Source organism: Oncorhynchus mykiss, chromosome 18, assembly GCF_057628025.1.
Source record: "Oncorhynchus mykiss isolate SJ-2025 chromosome 18, ASM5762802v1, whole genome shotgun sequence".
NCBI classification, from domain to species: Eukaryota; Metazoa; Chordata; class Actinopteri; order Salmoniformes; family Salmonidae; genus Oncorhynchus; species Oncorhynchus mykiss.
Window position 1 is genome coordinate 54649194 of NC_143039.1, and position 22682 is coordinate 54671875.

Below are 22682 nucleotides of genomic sequence, written 5' to 3' on the forward strand. Positions count from 1 at the left end.
TAAGACAGCTTCTTAAATCAACATCAACAGATGGAGGAGCCAATGCTTCCGTTTTGTTTCCTCATAAACGTGCTCAGCTAAATGATGTACATGCATTATTCATTCAAACGTCCAGCTAAACAAAGGTTATCACTGCTATAGTGCAGTCTTAGTCTTCAGTCTTATTGTGCAGTTAAAAAACACAACTGTTACCTAGTGGAGCTCAAAGCTTTTGATAAGAAATAGGTCTACGTGTGTACCAGCAAAGGGGTTCAAATATACATGTAGCACACGATCTACCCTCTCTGGGGTACGTCACAACTGTATAATTACCCGGAGAGAAGATAACCTCATTACAAGAAGCAGGAATCCTTAGTTCAGCTTTGAGTTCCCAACAAGTTTCAAGTTATCAATATCAGTGTAACAAAATAGCAACACACACACACCTTGTCTTTCTACTGCAAAGCCTTCCGCTCTCTGAGAGATGCAAGATATCTACAGGAGGCGGGAGATATAATCAGCCTCTCTAGGAAAGAGCCATTGTTTGAATCATCAGTGCACTTATCGGCATGATCACTATCTGCCTTCCTGACGCTCAGATGCTCCATCTCCTCTACAGGATAATTTAAGCGAGTACGCGACTCACTTCTCAGCAAATCCATTTTTTAAAGTGTGGTCTTACCTTTAGATTATGTAGTGTGGCGATCATACCTTGTGCTGCTCAATGTGAGCTGGTAATATGGCACTGAGCTGTTTTAACAGATATATTGTGTTTCAGCTAAGCATTGATATATTAGAGAATCATATGTTTTGATAAGAGAATATAATGTGTTACAGTGTAGTATTGTCTTTTCTGTCACCAGAATACGGCTTGTGTTATTCATTATTTAGGATATGAGACAATTGTGTTAATTGTAATTGATTGGTTATACACATGAGACTAAGGCCTGTATTCAATCAATTGCCGAACGCGGATCTCCAGATAACTACGCCATAATTGCACATATACACACCAGACCTAACCTTAGATTTTCTAAATCATTGATGCATATTCTATTTGACATTTGCATCGAGGAGAATTGTGTTGTTTGTTTCGCTTGGGAAATGACCTCGCTGTGAAAATAAGTAATGTAATGTTAGAGAGTGACTAAGCTGTTAGTGATGTTCAATGTAGACCCTTTTTTTATGTTGAATAAAGGAATGTTTAATCTCTATTCATTTCTAAGAGCCAACGTGGAAGCCTTATGATATTTGCCTCTGTTTTTGTGTAAAATAGAACTGGGAACCGCTAATTTGTGCTGCACAGTCAAGGGGCCGATACTCCTTAATAGCTTTGTCTCAAAGTGTGCAATGCATCCAAGATTTCAGCGAGGATGACTATAAACCTTTGTCTCTTTACAGCCCAGCAGACTGGGTAGACAGGCAAGAATAAGCCAGCATCAGGACTGTGAGGAGCTTGGACAGGGGACCGTAAAATAGTTTTGGACATTATGCTGACTGATTCTGTACTGATGCTGAGCGGTGTCATGGAGAGTGCAGGAATAAGCGAGCGCCGGGCGGTAAGGTCGGACAGGGGAGAGTATACTCTCCTTTTTTACACTGTGCTTGTAGTTGTTCCGGTGCTGTGCTCTTCTGTGCTGTGGAGAGCGGAGTTGATGATCACCCCTCAGTGTTCACTTCACTCACTGATAAGCAGCAGCTCTATTGAAAGAAGGCTTGTTGCAGGGGAAACTAACCATCCCTACACTAGCCCTGGGGCTGATGGGATGGATCCTTCTCCTATCCACAGCTACAAGGTTGCCAGAACTCTTCAACATACTGCCAGACAGACCTCTCTCTCGCCACAGCCTAAGGTCCTCTTCTGATCTCCTGTTTGTCCACTTAGGGTTGGTGGGCTCCCTCTCCCTCCCACATCCAGAGGGTTCTAAGACAGGCCTCTCCAGCATCCAGCCAGCCTAATCTCAGAACTAGGGCTGGAATCAATCTGTATCGCTAAAGTTCAGCGTTATTGCTTGACTGACATTTATAGGCAACCCACTGGGCATAGATGTAATTTCAACATCTAGTTTTGATATCCATTTAATTGAGTTAACATGAAATCAACAAAATGTCACGTCGTTGGCTGAAAAGACTTTTCGCGAATCCAATCAGTTATCCATGTTGATTCAACGTCATCACATTGAATTTTGTTGTTGAAATGACGTGGAAATAAAGTTGATTCAAACAGTTTTTGTTGAGTAGGAATGTTCCCGCGATAGCGGAGACTGCATTCATGGTAAACGCTGCATATGTTGTCTCAAACAGAAATTACCTTTACATTTTGTTTGCGCTTCAGTGGTACAGAGGGAATCTCTTCCCATCATCTCCTATTGGTCCACTATGGCTGTGCTCTACCTATGACAAGGCAGCAGGCTCAGGAAGGGAGACCTGCGATGAGTAGCTTACCAGTGATGCAAAGTACTTAAGTAGAAATACTTTAAAGTACTACTTAAGTTTTTTTTGGGGGGGGGGTATCTGTATTATACTTTTTTGACAACTTTTACTTTACTACATTCCTAAAGAAAATATTGCACTTTTTATTATTTTATTTCCCCTGACAACCCAAGTACTCAATACATTTTGAATGCTTATCAGGACAGGAAAACTGTGAAATGTACACACTTATCAAGAGAACACATGGTCATATCCCTACTGCCTATGGTCTGGTGGACTCACTAAACACAAATGCATCTTTTGTAAATAATGTCTGAGTGTTGGAGTGTGCCCCTTGCTATCCGTACATATATATAAAAAATGGTGCCGTCTGGTTTGCTTAATATAAGGAATTTGAAATGATTTATACTTACTTTTGATACTTAAGTATATTTAAAACCAAATACTTTTGGACTTTTACTCAAGTAGAATTTTACTGGGTGACTTTCACTTCTAACTTTCTATTAAGGTATCTATACTTTTACTCAAGTATGACAATTGGGTACTTTCTCCACCACTGGCAGCTACAGCCACAACAACCTGATTGTCAGTTATTAGGTGTTAAGTCTATCCTTCCTGCAATGAAAATGTTAACCTCACAATGCTTTCCCCAACTTTAGAATAGTAGCCTACTGCTACTTACTTAAAATGGCCCACGTTCTTTGAATGTCTTGGATAATTCCCCACTATTATCTGGCGTCTGTATTGTTGCATTTCAAACAGTGAGTTTAAAAGCATTAGCTAGGCTTACCTCACTTTGTTTTTCCATGCTCTAGTCTCATTGCTGTTAAGGGACAATGTAACAGATGCACATTAGCTAATCGCTGTAGAGAAGACTGCCGCTATTGCACCTGGTTGTGGGAACATCATTAATGCATTGAGAGATGCATTGCTCCCAGTAAAGTATGTGTTAAAGGAACCAGCAGTACCTGTTCCAGCCCTCCTGGTCTCCTCAGTTTAATTCTGCTCTACAGCAAGCAGCAACGCGCTTCATCTACCTGCCATAATGACATTTGATTCAACGAGGAGAACTTTGCCCAAGGCTCCCTGTTTGTTATGATAACATGTTGTTTTGTAAAGGATTTACTTGCTAACGTGTGTGTGTGTGTGTGTTGGTACACTTCACATTCACTCTCCATTCATCAAATCTACACTGAGTGTACAAAACATAAACAGACTGACCAGGTGAATCCAGGTGAAAGCTTTGATCCATTATCGATGTCACTTGTTTAATCCACTTCAATCAGTGTAGATGAAGGGGAGGAGACAGGTTAAAGGATTTTTAACCAATGAGACAATTGACAAATTATTATAAATTCTAAGTGCCTTTGAACGGGGTATGGTAGTAGGTGCCAAGCGTACCGGTTTGTGTCAAGAACTGCAAAGCCGCAGGGTTTTACACACTCAACAGTTTCCCGTGTGTATCAAGAATGGTTCACCACCTAAAGGACATCCAGCCAACTTGACACAACCATGGGGAGCATTTGAATCAACATGGGCCAGCATCCCTGTGGAACGCTTTCGACACCTTGTAGAGTCAACATGGGCCAGCATCCCTGTGGAACGCTTTCGACACCTTGTAGAGTCAACATGGGCCAGCATCCCTGTGGAACGCTTTCCACACCTTGTAGAGTCAACATGGGCCAGCATCCCTGTGGAACGCTTTCGGCACCTTGTAGAGTCAACATGGGCCAGCATCCCTGTGGAACGCTTTCCACACCTTGTAGAGTCAACATGGGCCAGCATCCCTGTGGAACGCTTTCCACACCTTGTAGAGTCAACATGGGCCAGCATCCCTGTGGAACGCTTTCCACACCTTGTAGAGTCAACATGGGCCAGCATCCCTGTGGAACGCTTTCGGCACCTTGTAGAGTCAACATGGGCCAGCATCCCTGTGGAACGCTTTCCACACCTTGTAGAGTCAACATGGGCCAGCATCCCTGTGGAACGCTTTCCACACCTTGTAGAGTCCACGCCCCGACAGCAACAGGGGGGAGGGGTGTTCTTAATGTTTGGTACTCTGTGTATATTACACACGAGCACCGGCTCTGTAGTCTCCCTCCTTAATTTAACGGGGGTAAACCTGGAGAGTTGATGCATCACGCATTACTTTATGTGCTTCTGTCTGAACGAAGGGGATGGGTTCCAGCGCAGCATGGGAATCTAGATCTCCTACATTAAGTTACCAGGTAAGTTTACAAGACTTGTTAATTGGCCAGACAGAAGAATGAGTGCAACTCTTTGCCCCCATTTATCAAATACATGCAAACAACGCCCTTTCAGAAGTTGGCTAAACTCAACATTTATTGTGAACATGCATTGTAGGATTTTATTGAGAGACAATGATACAGAGGCCCAAATATACAAGTTCAGTAGTAAAAATCAATGTTTACGGAGCGAGAGAGAGAGATCAAGCTAATGGCAGTAGCACAAAGCAATAGATGTGATCATGTGGTGGAATAAAAGCTCAGAATATATGACCGTATTTCCATAGAGATAGAAGTAGGATCATATAACCAGGAGGATGCTGCTTGGTAACCATGTTTACATGAGAGTATCTCTACGGTGCTGCTCAGACAGATTGTTGTGAGAGAAGGGTTGGACACACAACACAGAACTTGACTGGACCTGACACACTTCTCCCATTTGGAGCGCATCAGGACGGTACAGTGCCATGCATCAATGGGAAGCTGAGTGAAAAGCAGGAAAGAGGTGACCTTTTCACACGAACAATACAAAAAGTCCACAACCGATACTTTTCAATGATTATGGTGATGAAATTCATCATATGATTTTAAAGGTGATTTCCAAAATTTCCAGTAAGATCTACTGTATCCTACATGCTTTAACAGAGAGTACACACAAATACCTCAGAGTTATAGCAGCTATTTACAAATGATTGAGTGACATCAGCTAACCGCTAGAATATTTAGTCCAATGTCCTCTCCTCGAATGCTCCATCCATCCATGCCTTCAGCGGTGGGTGCAGTAAGTGGGTGAACCCGTCTCTCCTCGTTTACCTCTGATGTTTAGAGACTAGGAGGATCGAGAAAAAGACGTTTGATATTCAGGGATAGAGTGCCAGGCTCTATGCCCCAGCCTCTATGGGTGCCTCCAGGGCTTTGATGTGCACGCTGGGCAGGCCGAACCAGGATGGGGGCAGCTCCTTCCCCTGGCCAGCACTGTCATCCTGGAACTTGATGTTGAGGTAGAAGTCTCCAGTGTAGAGGAACAGGAGGGCGCCCATACACACAGAGTTCTCTGTGGGCTTCACCTAGGAAAACAACACAAAAGAGACATTCAGAGTGCCTATGGATAGCTAACTCATTGGAGAATAGTTTCACCACCAATCACACACACGAACATGCGCGTACACACACACACACACACACACACACACACACACACACACCGTGTCTATGTAGAAGGTGTTAGATCCTATGAAGGTGACTGCGTCCTGCAGGTCATAGTTCTGAACTCCGTTCTGGTAGTCCTGGAAGGGAACCACGGTCAGGGCGAACGGTCCGACCGCGTTCTTACTACGATTGGTCAGTTTCACCTCCAATGGCACGGCGTCACCCACCCTACAGTCGGCGATGATGTCACAGTCACACGGTTTCCCGTTCACCACCACGTCTAGAGAGAGAGGGAGTTAGGGATGAACACCTACATATCGAGACATTGTTTCAATTACCACATGGAAGCATAGATTGCTGTGTGCACGGTCACCTGCTGTAAATGAATTTGTTCCTCTATGAAATATTAGTGCTTGGTTGGATTTGAGGTTTGACTACTATTTCTGTAAGGAATGAATTTGTGAACAGAAGACAGACTTGTGGAGATCTTAAACGCGTCATGGAACAATTTCACTCAACATGTATTTTTCCCCAATCACAGGCGTGTCTCTCTCCGTCTCCTCAACAACCTGCATTCACATCTCAGAATGACCCACCCTCAGAGCTCGCTCGTTCTCTCTCTCTCTGCCGTTTCCATTTCATTTGCATTCATGAAAACACTATACACAGCCTTCACATGTGTAGACATGTCTCGCAGCACATTGTTTCTGGTGTGGGAGCAATAGTTTTAAAGGCGCTTTTATTTAAATTAACGGAGAGCGAGGGAGCTCTGGGATTAAAGGAATTCAGACTGCACCCTATCAATCTCACGCATGACTAATTTCTGTCAAGAAGGGACAAATGAGATGGTTGGAAACCCCCCCCCCCCCCCTCATTCTACTCCCATACTCTCACAGAGAGGCACCATCTCTCCCCTCTTTCTGCCTCTTCTCTCTGCATCGCCCCTCTCTGACATGTCCAACTGAGTTCAATTAAGGTGTAAATTAAATTTCTCTAATGTGTAGCCAATCCAGATATGGCACTGTTTGGTGGAACCACCATGTTTGTTTTCTATAATGAGCTCTATGGTTCTTCTGCTCCTCTGGGTGGGGTCAGAAGATGAGGGAGAGAAACACACACACACAAGTGCAATGCCTTGTGGCTGTAGTTAGAAGTGCTACTCAGAGCCATTGAGGCCATGTGACATGAAAGAGCCGGGTGTGTGTTGGGGTGCGTCCTCTGCTGTGGTGTGTTGTACCACAGATTGCGGAGCCTCACAGGCAGACGTACACAGACAGGGAGCCTGAAGACTGGAAGGAGCTACCAGAGAGCTGAGCCGTGCCACACTCCCTAGTGAAACAGAGCCAGGGTGTCCCACTCCAGGGAATCTTCAATTTTACCACAGTGCTATTCAGCTATACATCTAAAGCTACACTGTATGTAGGAACCTGGAACGACACATTCAGCTATACATCTAAAGCTACAGTGTATGTTGGAACCTGGAACGACACATTCAGCTACACATCTAAAGCTACACTGTATGTAGGAACCTGGAACGACACATTCAGCTATACATCTAAAGCTACAGTGTATGTTGGAACCTGAAACGACACATTCAGCTACACATCTAAAGCTACACTGTATGTTGGAACCTGAAACGACACATTCAGCTACACATCTAAAGCTACACTGTATGTTGGAACCTGGAACGACACATTCAGCTACACATCTAAAGCTACACTGTATGTTGGAACCTGGAACGACACATTCAGCTATACATCTAAAGCTACACTGTATGTTGGAACCTGGAACGACACATTCAGCTACACATCTAAAGCTACACTGTATGTTGGAACCTGGAACGACACATTCAGCTACACATCTAAAGCTACACTGTATGTAGGAACCTGGAACGACACATTCAGCTACACATCTAAAGCTACACTGTATGTTGGAACCTGGAACGACACATTCAGCTACACATCTAAAGCTACACTGTATGTTGGAACCTGGAACGACACATTCAGCTACACATCTAAAGCTACACTGTATGTAGGAACCTGGAACGACACATTCAGCTCCAGCTAGCTATACGTCTGCATTGTCAATCTACCGAGCAGTCTTTTAACTCACTGCAATAGACTAAGCTACTTCTTTCAAAAACCGAGAATACATACACAGAGGTTCTCTAGAGGAGAACGTTGTATGTCTCTCTGTCTGAGAAAAAGTTGTCTCCAAAACGAGTTGTGATGGAATGTGCTTGAAAGAGTAAAACGAGAGGGGGAGACGACTGAGATAGACGACAGTCAAGTCAAACAGTAGTAATGTGATCAGTACAGAGATGTCACCGTCAACATTACCACTACCCCTGAGTAGGAGAGGGTTTTTCTGGTAGGAATCCACTCTCAGTTCTAACTGGATTCTACAGTGTATAATTCAGATTATTTTCTTGTCTTTTTAAAAGCCAGGTAATTATTTGGTGCAATTATGCTAAACATGGATCTGTGAGTATTTGAATAGTTCCTTTACCATATTGTTCATGATATTTGGGCTTTAGTGTCTCCACAGCTTGGAGGGACCTGTGGGACTTAACAATACACTCCTACAGTACACAACATTCATAGGTAGGCGATTTTAACGTGACACCTTTCCAATTGTTTAGAGTTAGTCGTTCAAAACTGCTTGGTAGGAGATGTGCAAATTACAGGTACAGTTGTAAACAGGGTTGATGAATTCCAACACATTAACTAGTGAATAAAAGAGGAAGGCAAGTGTGAGATGAGCTGAGTCACAGGCTGGTTTCTGTCGGGGGGCTGGAACATAATCATAATCATTTGGAAACTGAAAATTGACCACAACTAAACCCCAAATTAGATTATATTTGAAAATACCAATGATTTGTAGCTGAACTCCTGGTGATTTGAGTCTTTTTTTAAACTAAAAACCTTTGGGGGCCCAGATACAAAACACTTGCGGGCCGCCAGTTGCCAACCCCTGGCCGACACACACGCCTCAATCACCGCCTGAACATTTACAACACAAACTCCTGTTAACTCCTCTCTCCTCCTTGGTAGTCCATACAAAGCCTGAGTGACTGAGGGAGTCATTGAGGTAATACTTCAGCTCAACTCAAGAGTTAAGTACAGCCTGCAGTGTGAAGGGAGCCCAGGGTTACAGAGGAGGAACCTGCAGTGAAGAACTAACTAATGGCTATCACATTGACAGTTCTACCTCAGACCTTGTATGCCTTTCAATGAAGTGCTTAGCCATGCTGCACCATTATAAGTGGCATAAAAAAATAGTTTCACTTTAGGGGCTACATACAGTGTCTTTCTGTATTCAGGCAGCATCATAATCAAGACCTCCAGGGGTTACTGAGCACCGATGTGTGAGCGTGTTCGCTGAGTGGATTCCACGCTGTTCTCTTCCACCGCCATGATAAACATAACATGGTCTCTAAATAAGTAATAGACTCTGATTGGTGTTCCTCTTAACCAATAAACAAAGGGAAAGCGAAGAAACCCAGGCCTGTGATTGGTTGACTGGACAAGGCACCCAGCATCTTGTTCCATCTTCCCCAGAGAAGAATGTGACAGATTTCTCCTTAATAGCATACGCTGCATAGTGTGTGTGTGTTTTACGTGCGTCTGTTAAACACTACCCCCCATCAGTCCCTGCCCTGCATGGTTCTCAGTGCTAGACAGGTGTGTGATGTAAACAAGGTGATTAAACCATGTGTGTGATTTAAGTCTTTGGGGGTTTGAGTAAACACACCTCACCCTGTCACCCCAGGGCCGCAGTGCTGAGAGGATGAAGTGAAGCAGAATTAATAGTTACATTAAAAGACCATGTTTTGTTACCGAACAAGAAGCCACCTATAACAGGAGAGAGAGAGAAAACTGGAGAACAAACGGTTCCCTTTCCTCATTCTCATACTGGTGTATTAGAGGGAGGGAGGGAGAGAGGGAGGAACGGAATGGTGAGAGAAAGAGGAGGTATAGAAAGGTTGGGAGGAAGGAGGGGGAGCCGTCTGACAGAAGAATTGTACTAATAAAACACCAAACACAGACATATAAACACATTCCAGCAGACTGGGTAGTGGGGGAATAGAGACACAGAGAGATAGAGGGAGAGGGAGACAGAGAGAGAGAGACAGAGAGAGAGAGAGAGAGACAGAGAGAGAGAGAGAGACAGAGCGAGGGAGAGAGAGAGACAGCAGAAGAGAGCGAGCGAGAAAGAGCGCGAGAATGAGCGAGAGAGAGAGCGTGACAGAGACTTCACTGCAATTAAACACACCACTAGCTACAACAGCTGCTCCCTTTGCAGTCGCAACAAGTGGTCTGTAGCTTTCTTTTTTTGTTGTTGCTGTGGCCACACTCTACTGCGGAGGCAAAGAGCTGCGCTGTGGCGTCACCACAGCAACCAGGCTTGGCCCCAGCCAGTGCAGGGCAGAGAGAGAGATATAGGAGAGAGGGCTAGATGGAGGAGAGAGAGCGAGTGAGGGAGAGAGCGTGAGCGGGAGGGAAAGAGAGAGGGAGAGAGGAAAAGAGGGAGAGAGAGTGAGCGGGAGGGAAAGAGAGAGGAAGAGAGAGTGAAAGAGAGAGGGACCTGCTGAAGACACTACATTACAATATGAGTGAGGATATCACTGATCAAAACTAGCGAGTCTGTGAGATAAAACAAACCTCACAGCGTATTTTCTCTACTTCTATGTGATAGAAAAATAACGTGTTTACCTGATTTGTTTGATATTAATAGTTAGCAATTAATACTTAACAAATAGGAAGACATTTATGTTCTGTTTAATTGTGTTTCTGTAGTTAGTCTGGGCGTATGGTCAAGAAATGGGTTTTGCTAGAGATAGCTTGAGCTGACAATGACTTGGTGATAAAACCTAAAGCTGGCATTCCATAGACAAGATGTGGTGTGTGTGTCCTGAGACAGAGATAGCTTGGAAGAGTTTAGAAAAACGCCCCACTGTCTCATCATCCTGGCATCTAGGAAACTAAGCCGGGTTGGAAAAAGTCTGACTAAGCACTTTTAGGTCCTATATAAGATCTAGTTTTTCATTTTCATTTAGGCTCTCGGCCCAAGACTGTAGGGTTGACGGTTTTATTATTGCAATAACGAACCGATATTGAATAACGATGATAGTTGAAGAAATGACAAAGTGTCTCTCACTTGATTAGAATATTCCAGCACAACCTACATCAGATAAGGTCTCCTCTCTAGGAATTAGTGCCAATTCTCCAGGCTGAGTGTGAGTGAACGTGCGCGCGCGCGTGTGTGTGTTCAGTGGCAGTCGTAGCGTATCACCAGGTTGATTCAACACAGCAGCATGATGGAGTCAGTCAGTCATATTCGATGGGAAGGAGACTGGAGGACTCAGCAGGAAGACAAATATGCTGCTGCAGGACATTCTCAGTGCATAGCTTCTCCCATGGGGGTTCTCTCTTACATGATGTCTGCGTCTTTACTACTTCTAAATACTAGCCGTCACCTGATTCTGCTAGGTCAGGAGAGACCTTTGGTCATGTTAAGGTAGCTGTGTAGTTACCCAGGTGGTATGGTTCTATTTATGATGCCTTTCAGGCTAAATCAAGAAAAAAAAAGAAAAAAAATACTATGTGGACCCAGGTGTGGTAGCAAGGCCTAGTACGAGGCCTAACTACAGGGAACGTTTAATAGTGCCCAGTAACCCCTTTAGGCCAGGGTCCTTGATGCATAAACTGATGGGAGCCTGAGTGTGCTGGCTGTCTAAAGGTTGGTTGGGATGTGTGCATGTGTGTGTGTGAGTGTGTGTGCCCGTAAAAGGTTGCGGTGTGGCGTGGTGTAACTAAAAATATCCCCACCCCCAGCGCCATCTGGCCCTTTACAACTATATCGCCATAACAACCAGCAGCACTACTTCTGTTGTCTTTCACCACCATGAACAATCAGCTTTTAAAGGTTCAATCTGTTACAGCGGGAGGAGAGAGGAGAAGAGGAGAGAAGTTAGGGAAATACAATGTTTTGTCTTCACAAGCTAGGTTTCCATCCAATTACTGACAGATGGTCATCCAAATATTATAAAATAGCGCTGTGTTTCTACCATACTGACTTGTGGCAGAAAAAAAATCAGTACGTGATGACAAGTACTGTGTGGGTAGGCTGTGCGGGTAGGCTGTGCGGGTAGACTGTGTGGGTAGGAGTTGTCTAGTCTACATGGTGAGATTATTATGGATAAGAGAGAGAATAATTGTATTTATCAAATGGCAGTCAAGCATCGATCATCATGTCACCAGACTAATATCCTTGATATTTACTGGAAAGGAGTATCAAGCTTATCACGTGCACTTGTGAACTTCCTCATAACTTATTTCATCTGTAGCCTAACAAACTGCATGCTCTGAGTTGTAGAGAGAGAGAGACAGAGAGAGAGACAGAGAGTAGAGAGAGAGAGAGACAGAGAGTAGAGAGAGAGACAGAGAGAGTAGAGAGAGAGAGACAGAGACAGAGAGTAGAGAGAGAGACAGAAAACTGAAGAAAATTAACAATAATGACAAATGGTTTGATGAAGAATGCAAAAATCTAAGAAAGAAATTGAGAAACCTGTCCAACCAAAAACATAGAGACCCGGAAAACCTGAGTCTACGCCTTCACTATGGTGAATCACTAAAACAATACAGAAATACACTACGGAAAAAGAAGGAACAGCATGTCAGAAATCAGCTCAATGCAATTGAAGAATCCATAGACTCTAACCACTTCTGGGAAAATTGGAAAACACTAAACAAACAACAACACGAATAATTATCTATTCAAAATGGAGATGTATGGGTAAACCACTTCTCCAATCTTTTTGGCTCTATAACAAAGAATAAAGAGCAAAAACATATACATGATCAAATACAGATCTTAGAATCATCTATTAAAGACTACCAGAACCCACTGGATTCTCCAATTACATTGAATGAGTTACAGGACAAAATAAAAACCCTCCAACCCAAAAAGGCCTGTGGTGTTGATGGTATCCTCAATGAAATGATCAAATATACAGACAACAAATTCCAATTGGCTATACTAAAACTCTTTAACATCATCCTTAGCTCTGGCATCTTCCCCAATATTTGGAACCAAGGACTGATCACCCCAATCCACAAAAGTGGAGACAAATTTGACCCCAATTACTACCGTGGAATATGTGTCAACAGTAACCTTGGGAAAATCCTCTGCATTATCATTAACAGCAGACTCGTACATTTCCTCAATGAAAACAATGTACTGAGCAAATGTCAAATTGGCTTTTTACCAAATTACCGTACAACAGACCATCTATTCACCCTGCACACCCTAATTGACAACCAAACAAACCAAAACAAAGGCAAAGTCTTCTCATGCTTTGTTGATTTAAAAAAAGCCTTCGACTCAATTTGGCATGAGGGTCTGCTATACAAACTGATGGAAAGTGGTGTTGGGGGTAAAACATACGACATTATAAAATCCATGTACACAAACAACAAGTGTGCGGTTAAAATTGGCAAAAAACACACATTTCTTCACACAGGGTCGTGGGTTTAGACAGGGGTGCAGCTTAAGCCCCACCCTCTTCAACATATATATCAACGAATTGGCGCGGGCACTAGAAAAGTCTGCAGCACCCGGCCTCACCCTGCTAGAATCCAAAGTCAAATGTCTGCTGTTTGCTGATGATCTGGTGCTTCTGTCACCAACCAAGGAGGGCCTACAGCAGCACCTAGATCTTATGCACAGATTCTGTCAGACCTGGGCCCTGACAGTAAATCTCAGTAAGACCAAAATAATGGTGTTCCAAAAAAGGTCCAGTCACCAGGACCACAAATACAAATTCCATCTAGACACTGTTGCCCTAGAGCACACAAAAGACTATACATACCTTGGCCTAAACATCAGCGCCACAGGGGCGGCAGGGTAGCCTAGTGGTTAGAGCGTTGGACTAGTAACCGGAAGGTTGCAAGTTCAAACCCCCAAGCTGACAAGGTACAAATCTGTTGTTCTGCCCCTTAACAGTTAATTCCTAGGCCGTCATTGAAAATAAGAATTTGTTCTTAACTGACTTGCCTAGTTAAATAAAGGTAAGAAAAAAAAGCTGTGAACGATCTGAGAGACAAGGCAAGAAGGGCATTCTATGCCATCAAAAGGAACAAATTTCAACATACCAATTAGGATTTGGCTAAAAATACTTGAATCAGTCATAGAGCCCATTGCCCTTTATGGTTGTGAGGTCTGCTCACCAACCAAGACTTCACAAAATGGGACAAATTGAGACTCTGCACGCAGAATTCTGCAAATATATAATCTGTGTACAACGTAGAACACCAAATGCATGCAGAGCAGAATTAGGCCGATACCCACTAATTATCAAAATCCAGAAAAGAGCCGTTAAATTCTAGAACCACCTAAAAGGAAACGATTCCCAAACCTTCCATAAAAAGCCATCACCTACAGAGAGATGAACCTGGAGAAGAGTCCCCTAAGCAAGCTGGTCCTGGGGCTCTGTTCACAAACACAAACACACCCTACAGAGCCCCAGGACAACAGCACAATTAGACCCAACCAAATCATGAGAAAACAAAAAGATAATTACTTGACACATTGGAAAGAATTAACAAAAAAACAGAGCAAACTAGAATGCTATTTGGCCCTACACAGAGAGTACACAGCGGCAGAATACCTGACCACTGTGACTGACCCAAAATTAAGGAAAGCTTTGACTATGTACAGACTCAGTGAGCATAGCCTTGCTATTGAGAAAGGCCGCCATAGGCAGAGATTCGTGACAAGCAAGATTCGTGACTTGTTGCCACGAGAAAAGAGCGACCAGTGAAGAACACACACCATTGTAAATACAACCCATATTTATGCTTATTTATTTAATCTTGTGTCCTTTAACCATTTGTACATTGTTAAAACACTGTATATATATATAATATGACATTTGTAATGTCTTTATTATTTTGAAACTTCTGTATGTGTAATGTTTACTGTTAATTTTTGTTTTTCACTTTATATATTATCTACCTCACTTGCTTTGGCAATGTTAACACGTTTCCCATGCCAATAAAGCTCTTGAATTGACAGAGAGAGAGAGACAGAGAGAGACAGACAGAGAGAGAGACAGAGAGAGGAGACAGTAGACAGAGACAGAGACAGAGACAGACAGAGAGAGAGAGAGAGAGAGAGAGAGAGAGAGAGAGCCTGAGTAATGTAAAAATTGACTGGCCCCTGCCTGACTGACTCTCTCACTTATCAACTAGAAAAAACACACACCTGCCTCTCTCCTCTGAATGGTTGTCATTTTGGCTGCTGGCTATAGACAGACCTGCTTATTCCCAACATAACAATATGAGAGAGCTTTAATTAGTAGAAGTTCTATGAAGCATGACTAATACTGCACGCACGCACGCGAGACAGTTAGATGCCGAAATATCATACCCCCCCCCCCCCCCAAAATGCTGACCTCCCCTGTTATTGTAATGGTGAAAGGTTAGCATGTCTTGGGGGTTTGATATCTGTAACTTTCTCACTCATCATCATTACAGATTCTATCAGGACTACATGTAATCATGGTATCATCCACATGAACGTAGAAGTGTTTAGAAACATTCCATACTTATTTACAATAAAAGCTCACTGCACACTGGAGTGTTTAAATAGTGTTGCCGTCTCCACACGCAACAGGGAAGTTTCCCTTCTTCCACTGTGGACTCTCTGTCTATAGATGCAGACCTCTTTGGTCGCCGTAGCACCAGCACCCCATAATACTGTACGTAACAAGGAGATGGAGAGAGAGTGGCCAGATGCCATTGGATACCACTGGCTCCAATCTAAAGATGGAAATGTAATTTGTTGTGTCTCATTTGATCCCTCTCTCCGACTCTCCTTTTTCTACTTCAGTCAGAACCAATTGAGGCAATTTCCATGTATAATTATCTATTCTATTTGGGGCTTCCTGAACTGGCAGCGTCTGGTCGTTTGTTATTCAGTCCAGATCGGCCATCACAGCCCCAGAGGGAATGTGTTCACTGCATACTACTAGCAGGCTACATTTATTCCAATAAATGGTTGCTAAGAATAGAATTGTTATGCGTTCCAAGTGGCACAGCGGTCTAAGGCACTGACCCGGGTTCGATCCCAGGCTGTGTCACAACCGGCAGTGACCATAGGGCGGTGCAAAATTGGCCCAGCGGTGTCCGGGTTAGGGGAGGGGCTTTACTTGTGGCGGGCCAGAAGCCTGCAGGCTGACTTCTGTCGTCAGTTGAACCGTGTTTCCTCTGACACATTGGTGCAGCTGGCTACCACTACCATGTTAAGTGGGCGGGTGTTCAGCAACGCCTCTCCCGAGCCCGTTGGGGAGTTGCAGCGATGAGACAAGATCATAATTGGATGTCACAAGATTGGGGAGAGAAAGGAGATAAAATACAAACAAATAATATCAACTATTGTTAGACAATGCAGCGCAGCACACCCACACACTCCGAACTAACAGGTCAGTTCTGTGTTTCCCACCTCAGTGGTTGAGGTTACGATGTGGTGTAGGCTGATTCTAGATCTGTGCCTAAGGGCAGCATTTACCCACAACAGAGCCCAAACTGCAGTAAACATTATTCAGCCTGGTTCAGAACCATGGACAGCTCTGGGTAGCCTACCTCCTTCAGTCCTGCCATAATTACTGAGTCAGGGCATTTTCTTTCAAGAACCATCATAGCAGGTGTTTATGATTCAAGTCAGAATCAACCAAGAAAAGTTTAAATGGTGAGACTTTCACAGTTTGGCTAGGTACCGTTGTATCTGAGAGGTATGCCACTCAGAAAGAGGTAATCCAGGGGTGGGAATTAAGTAACTAAGGCCCTGTTAAAAACAAAACCCTGCACTTCTTATGACGGATATTTGTGAATAACCAAACAGTGCTTCCCAGACACAGCAAAGTGAGAAATGACTATGAACAGCTGATTCTCTAAGGGGTAGGTAGGGAAGAGAAGAGCGGTGAGGGAGAAGTGAAACAGGATTATTGTATTTTATTAGGGAGAGGACCGAGTCTGCACCACCACTGCTGCTGAAACCTGCTGAAATCAATGGTTTGACTGTCATTTCACAATTCGATTTAGGCTAAAAGCTGTGTTTGTTCAGATGGGCTCTCAAAGGGGACCCGTCACAACATGAGGCTGTTATTACTGTGATGTTTGCATGCGGAACATTAATTTGTGATGATGTGTGATATGACATCATCCTCCAGCACAACTTCCCCCTCTGTTCATAGCAGTCTATTCATGCACAATAACACAGACCCCCCCCCCCCCCCCCCCCCCAGGCGTCCAGCCATTAGGCTACAGCCAGAATCACAGGTTGGAAAACCAGTGTCATATTCTTATTCTCTAAAGGCCAAACAAACAGTAAACAAACAGCTTTCAGCATTTTCCAAATGACTTTCATTAGCGTTATCGCCACCCTTCTGAGCTGCTTTACCCCCCTACATCCCTGATAGAGACAAAGTCCACCTCTGAGGACTCGGTGTTTGGGCCGTGTCAGTATGAAGCCAGTGATTTATGTCAGAGCTGAACCGAGCAGAGCGGGAGAGCTAGGCGCTGAGGATCCACTTGAGCACAAAGCAACGAGCCATTCGCTGCAAAGCCCTGTTAATCACATAGATAGAAGAGAATTCAAATGATTCCCTATTTCCCCAGCAGACTACAACAGCCACAGTGTTCTGGGGGCTAGAGAAATAACAACAGATTTCAAAGGCCAGATTGTAGGGAGGAATAATGAAGTCAAAAAGAGCTGTTTGACTAACTCTAATGTGATTATCCAGCTCTTTCTAACATCCAGACCAGAGGTAGGCAACACTGGGCCTGAAGGGCCACTTTATGTTTTTGAACGAACTAACCTGGAAGACCAAATGTGTTGAATTTAGTCAATCACTGAAGTGGCCAATTAGCTCAGTTGGTCTGGTGTGGTGCCTAGTTGGGACAAAATCCTGCAGTCCCAGCGGGACTCCAAGAAGAAGGTTGCTTAGCCCTGATCCAGAGAATTCTATAAAGGAGACATCTTTCCTTGGAGAGTAGAATTTTAACAGCATCGATCACTTCAAGTAAAACAGCTGAAAGATAAGCCTATCCAATGTGTTTTACCTAGCCATTCTTACGCTTCAACGGCCCAACATGACACCGTCCGTTGTTCTTCTCCCACCATTAACATGGTCCAACATGGTTTTGACATGGTTTCAACATGGTCCAACATGGTTTTAACATGGTCCAACATGGTTTTAACATGGTCCAACATGGTTTTAATATGATCACACATGGTTTAAACATGGTTTTAATATGATCACACATGGTCACACATGGTTTTAAACATGGTCACACATGGTTTTAAACATGGTCACACATGGTTTTAACATGGTCACGCATGGTTTTAACATGGTCACACATGGTTTTAACATGGTCACACATGGTTTTAACATGGTCCAACATGGTTTTGACATGATCACACATGGTTTCAACATGGACCAACATGGTTTTAACATGGTTGACATGGTTTTAACATGGTCCTGACATGGTTTTGACATGGTCCAACATGGTTTTGACATGGTCCATCATGGGTTTAACATGGTTTTGACATGTTCCAACATGATTTTGACATGGTCCAACATGATTTTGACATGGTCCAACATGGTTTTGACATGGTCCAACATGGTTTTGACATGGTCCAACATGGTTTTGACATCGTTTAACATGGTTTTGACATGGTCCAACATGGTTTTGACATGGTCCAACATGGTTTTGACATGGTCCAACATGGTTTTGACATGGTCCAACATGGTTTTGACATGGTCCAACATGGTTTTGACATGGTCCAACATTGTTTTGACATGGTACAACATGGTTTTAACATGTTTTTAACACGGTTTTAACATGGTCCAACATGGTTTTAACATGGTTTTGACATGGTCCAACATGGTTTTGACATGGTTTTAACATGGTCCAACATGGTTTTGACATGGTTTTAACATGGGTTTAACATGGTCCAACATGGTTTTAACATGGTTTTGACATGGTCCAACATGGTTTTGACATGGTACAACATGGTTTTAACATGGTTTTAACATGGTCCAACATGGTTTTAACATGGTTTTGACATGGTCCAACATGGTTTTAACATGGTTTTAACATGGTCCAACATGGTTTTAACATGGTTTTAACATGGTTTTGACATGGTTTAAACATGGTCCAACATGGTTTTAACATGGGTTTAACATGGTCCAACATGGTTTTAACATGGTTTTGACATGGTCCAACATGGTTTTGACATGGTCCAACATGGTTTTGACATCGTTTAACATGGTTTTGACATAGTACAACATGGTTTTAACATGGTTCAACATGGTTTTAACATGGTTTTGACATGGTCCAACATCGTTTTAACATGGTTTTGACATGGTTTAAACATGGTTTTAACATGGTCCAACATGGTTTTGACATGGTTTTAACATGGTTTTAACATGGTCCAACATGGTTTTGACATGCATGGTTTTGACATGGTCCAACATGGTTTTGACATGGTCCAACATGGTCCAACATGGTTTTGACATGGTCCAAAATGTTTTTGACATGGTCCAACATGGTTTTAACATGATCACACATGGTTGTAACATGACCACACATGGTTGTAACATGATCACACATGGTTGTAACATGATCACACATGGTTTTAACATGGTCACACATGGTTTTAACATGGTCACACATGGTTTTAACATGATCACACATGGTTTTAACATGGTCACACATGGTTTTAACATGGTCCAACATGGTTTTAACATGGTTTTGACATGGTCCAACATGGTTTTGAAATTGTCCAACATGGTTTTAACATGGTCACACATGGTTTTAACATGGTCACACATGGTTTTGACATGGTCTAACATGGTTTTAACATGGTTTTGACATGGTTTTAACATGGTTTAAACATGGTCCAACATGGTTTTGACATGGGTTTAACATGGATTTAACATGGTCCAACATGGTTTTAACATGGTTTTGACATGGTCCAACATGGTTTTGACATGGTCCAACATGATTTTGACATCACAAATGGTTTTAACATGGTCCAACATGGTTTTAACATGGTCCAACATGGTTTTAACATGGTCCTAACATGGTCCAACATTGTTTTAACATGATCACACATGGTTTTAACATGATCACACATGGTTTTAACATGATCACACATGGTTTTAACATGGTCACACATGGTTTTGACATGGTCACACATGGTTTTGACATGGTCCAACATGGTTTTAACATGGTCCAACATGGTTTTGACATGGTTCAACATGGTTTTGACATGGTTCAACATGGTTTTGACATGGTCCAACATGGTTTTAACATGATCACACATGGTTTTAACATGGTTTAAACATGGTTTTAACATGGTCCAACATGGTTTTGACATGGTCCAACATCGTTTTAACATGGTTTAAACATGGTTTTAACATGGTCCAACATGGTTTTGACATGGTTTTAACATGGTCCAACATGGTTTTGACATGGTCCAACATGGTTTTGACATGGTCCAAAATGTTTTTGACATGGTCCAACATGGTTTTAACATGATCACACATGGTTGTAACATGATCACACATGGTTGTAACATGATCACACATGGTTGTAACATGATCACACATGGTTGTAACATGATCACACATGGTTGTAACATGATCACACATGGTTTTAACATGATCACACATGGTTTTAACATGGTCACACATGGTTTTAACATGGTATTAACATGGTCCAACATGGTTTTAACATGGTCCTAACATGGTCCAACATGGTTTTAACATGGTTTTGAAATTGTCCAACATGGTTTTAACATGGTCACACATGGTTTTAACATGGTCACACATGGTTTTGACATGGTCTAACATGGTTTTAACATGGTTTTGACATGGTCCAACATGGTTTTAACATGGTTTTAACATGGTCCAACATGATTTTGACATGGTTTTAACATGGTTTTGACATGGTCCAACATGGTTTTAACATGGTCCAACATGGTCACACATGGTTTTAACATGGTCCAACCTGGTTTTGACATGGTCCAGCATGGTTTTGACATGGTCCAACATGGTTTTAACATGGTTTTGACATAGTCCAACATGATTTTGACATGGTCCAAAATGGTTTGGACATGGTCCAACATGGTTTTGACATCGCTTAATATGGTTTTGACATGGTCCAACATGGTTTTAACATGATTTTAACATGGTCCAACATGGTTTTGTCATGGTCCAACATGGTTTTGACATGGTCCAACATGGTTTTAACATGGTCCAATATGGTCCAACATGGTTTTGACATGGTCCAAAATGGTTTGGACATGGTCCAACATGGTTTTGACATAGCTTAATATGGTTTTGTCATGGTCCAACATGGTTTTGACATGGTCCAACATGGTTTTAACATGGTCCAATATGGTTCAACATGGTTTTGACATGGTCCAACATGGTTTTGACATGGTCCAACATGGTTTTGACATGGTCCAACATGGTTTTAACATCACAAATGGTTTTAACATGGTCCAACATGGTTTTAACATGGTCCAACATGGTTTTAACATGGTCCTAACATGGTCCAACATTGTTTTAACATGATCACACATGGTTTTAACATGATCACACATGGTTTTAACATGATCACACATGGTTTTAACATGGTCACACATGGTTTTGACATGGTCACACATGGTTTTGACATGGTCCAACATGGTTTTAACATGGTCCAACATGGTTTTGACATGGTTCAACATGGTTTTGACATGGTTCAACATGGTTTTGACATGGTCCAACATGGTTTTAACATGATCACACATGGTTTTAACATGGTTTTGACATGGTCACACATGGTTTTAACATGGTTTTAACATGGTCCAACATGGTTTTAACATGGTCCAACATAGTTTTAACATGGTCCTAACATGGTCCAACATTGTTTTAACATGATCACACATGGTTTTAACATGATCACACTTGGTTTTAACATGATCACACATGGTTTTAACATGGTCACACATGGTTTTAACATGGTCACACATGGTTTTGACATGGTCACACATGGTTTTGACATGGTCACACATGGTTTTAACATGGTCCAACATGGTTTTAACATGGTCCAACATGGTTTTGACATGGTTCAACATGGTTTTGACATGGTTCAACATGGTTTTGACATGGTCCAACATGGTTTTAACATGATCACACATGGTTTTAACATGGTTTTGACATGGTCACACATGGTTTTGACATGGTCACACATGGTTTTACCATGGTCACACATGGTTTTAACATGATCACACATGGTTTTAACATGGTTTTGACATGGTCCAACATGGTTTTGACATGGTCCAACATAGTTTTGACATGGTCCAACATCGTTTTGACATGGTCACACATGGTTTAAACATGGTCACTAATGGTCCAACATGGTTTTAACATGGTCCAACTTTGTTTTAACATGGTCCAACATGGTTTTAACATGGTCCAACATGGTTTTAACATGGTCCAACATGGTTTTAACATGGTCCAACATGGTTTTAACATGGTCCAACATGGTTTTAACATGGTTTTGACATGGTCCAACATGGTTTTAACATGGTCACACATGGTTTTAACATGGTCACCCATGGTTTTAACATGGTCACACCTGGTTTTAACATGGTCACACATGGTTTTAACTTGGTCCTATCATGGTTTTAACATGGTCCTAACACATGGTTTAACATGATCACACATGGTTTAACATGATCACACATGGTTTAACATGATCACACATGGTTTAACACTGTCCAACATGATAGCATCCATTGTTCTTCTCCTACATG

The 22682-nt window shown here is 42.5% G+C and overlaps 1 protein-coding gene across 1 annotated transcript in view; it reads right to left on the bottom strand.

The window, feature by feature from the left end:
• Nucleotides 1–4728: 4728 nt before the first annotated feature.
• The window catches only part of trappc9 (trafficking protein particle complex 9), a 298859-nt gene continuing 280905 nt past the window's right edge, over nt 4729–22682 (bottom strand). The window contains exons 24-25 of the mRNA XM_036952949.2: nt 5864–6087; nt 4729–5725 (exon numbers count right to left, since the gene is read on the bottom strand). Of these exons, the coding sequence (XP_036808844.2) occupies nt 5540–5725; nt 5864–6087 (410 nt within the window). The 3' untranslated portion in view covers nt 4729–5539. The remainder of the gene's footprint in view (nt 5726–5863; nt 6088–22682) is intronic.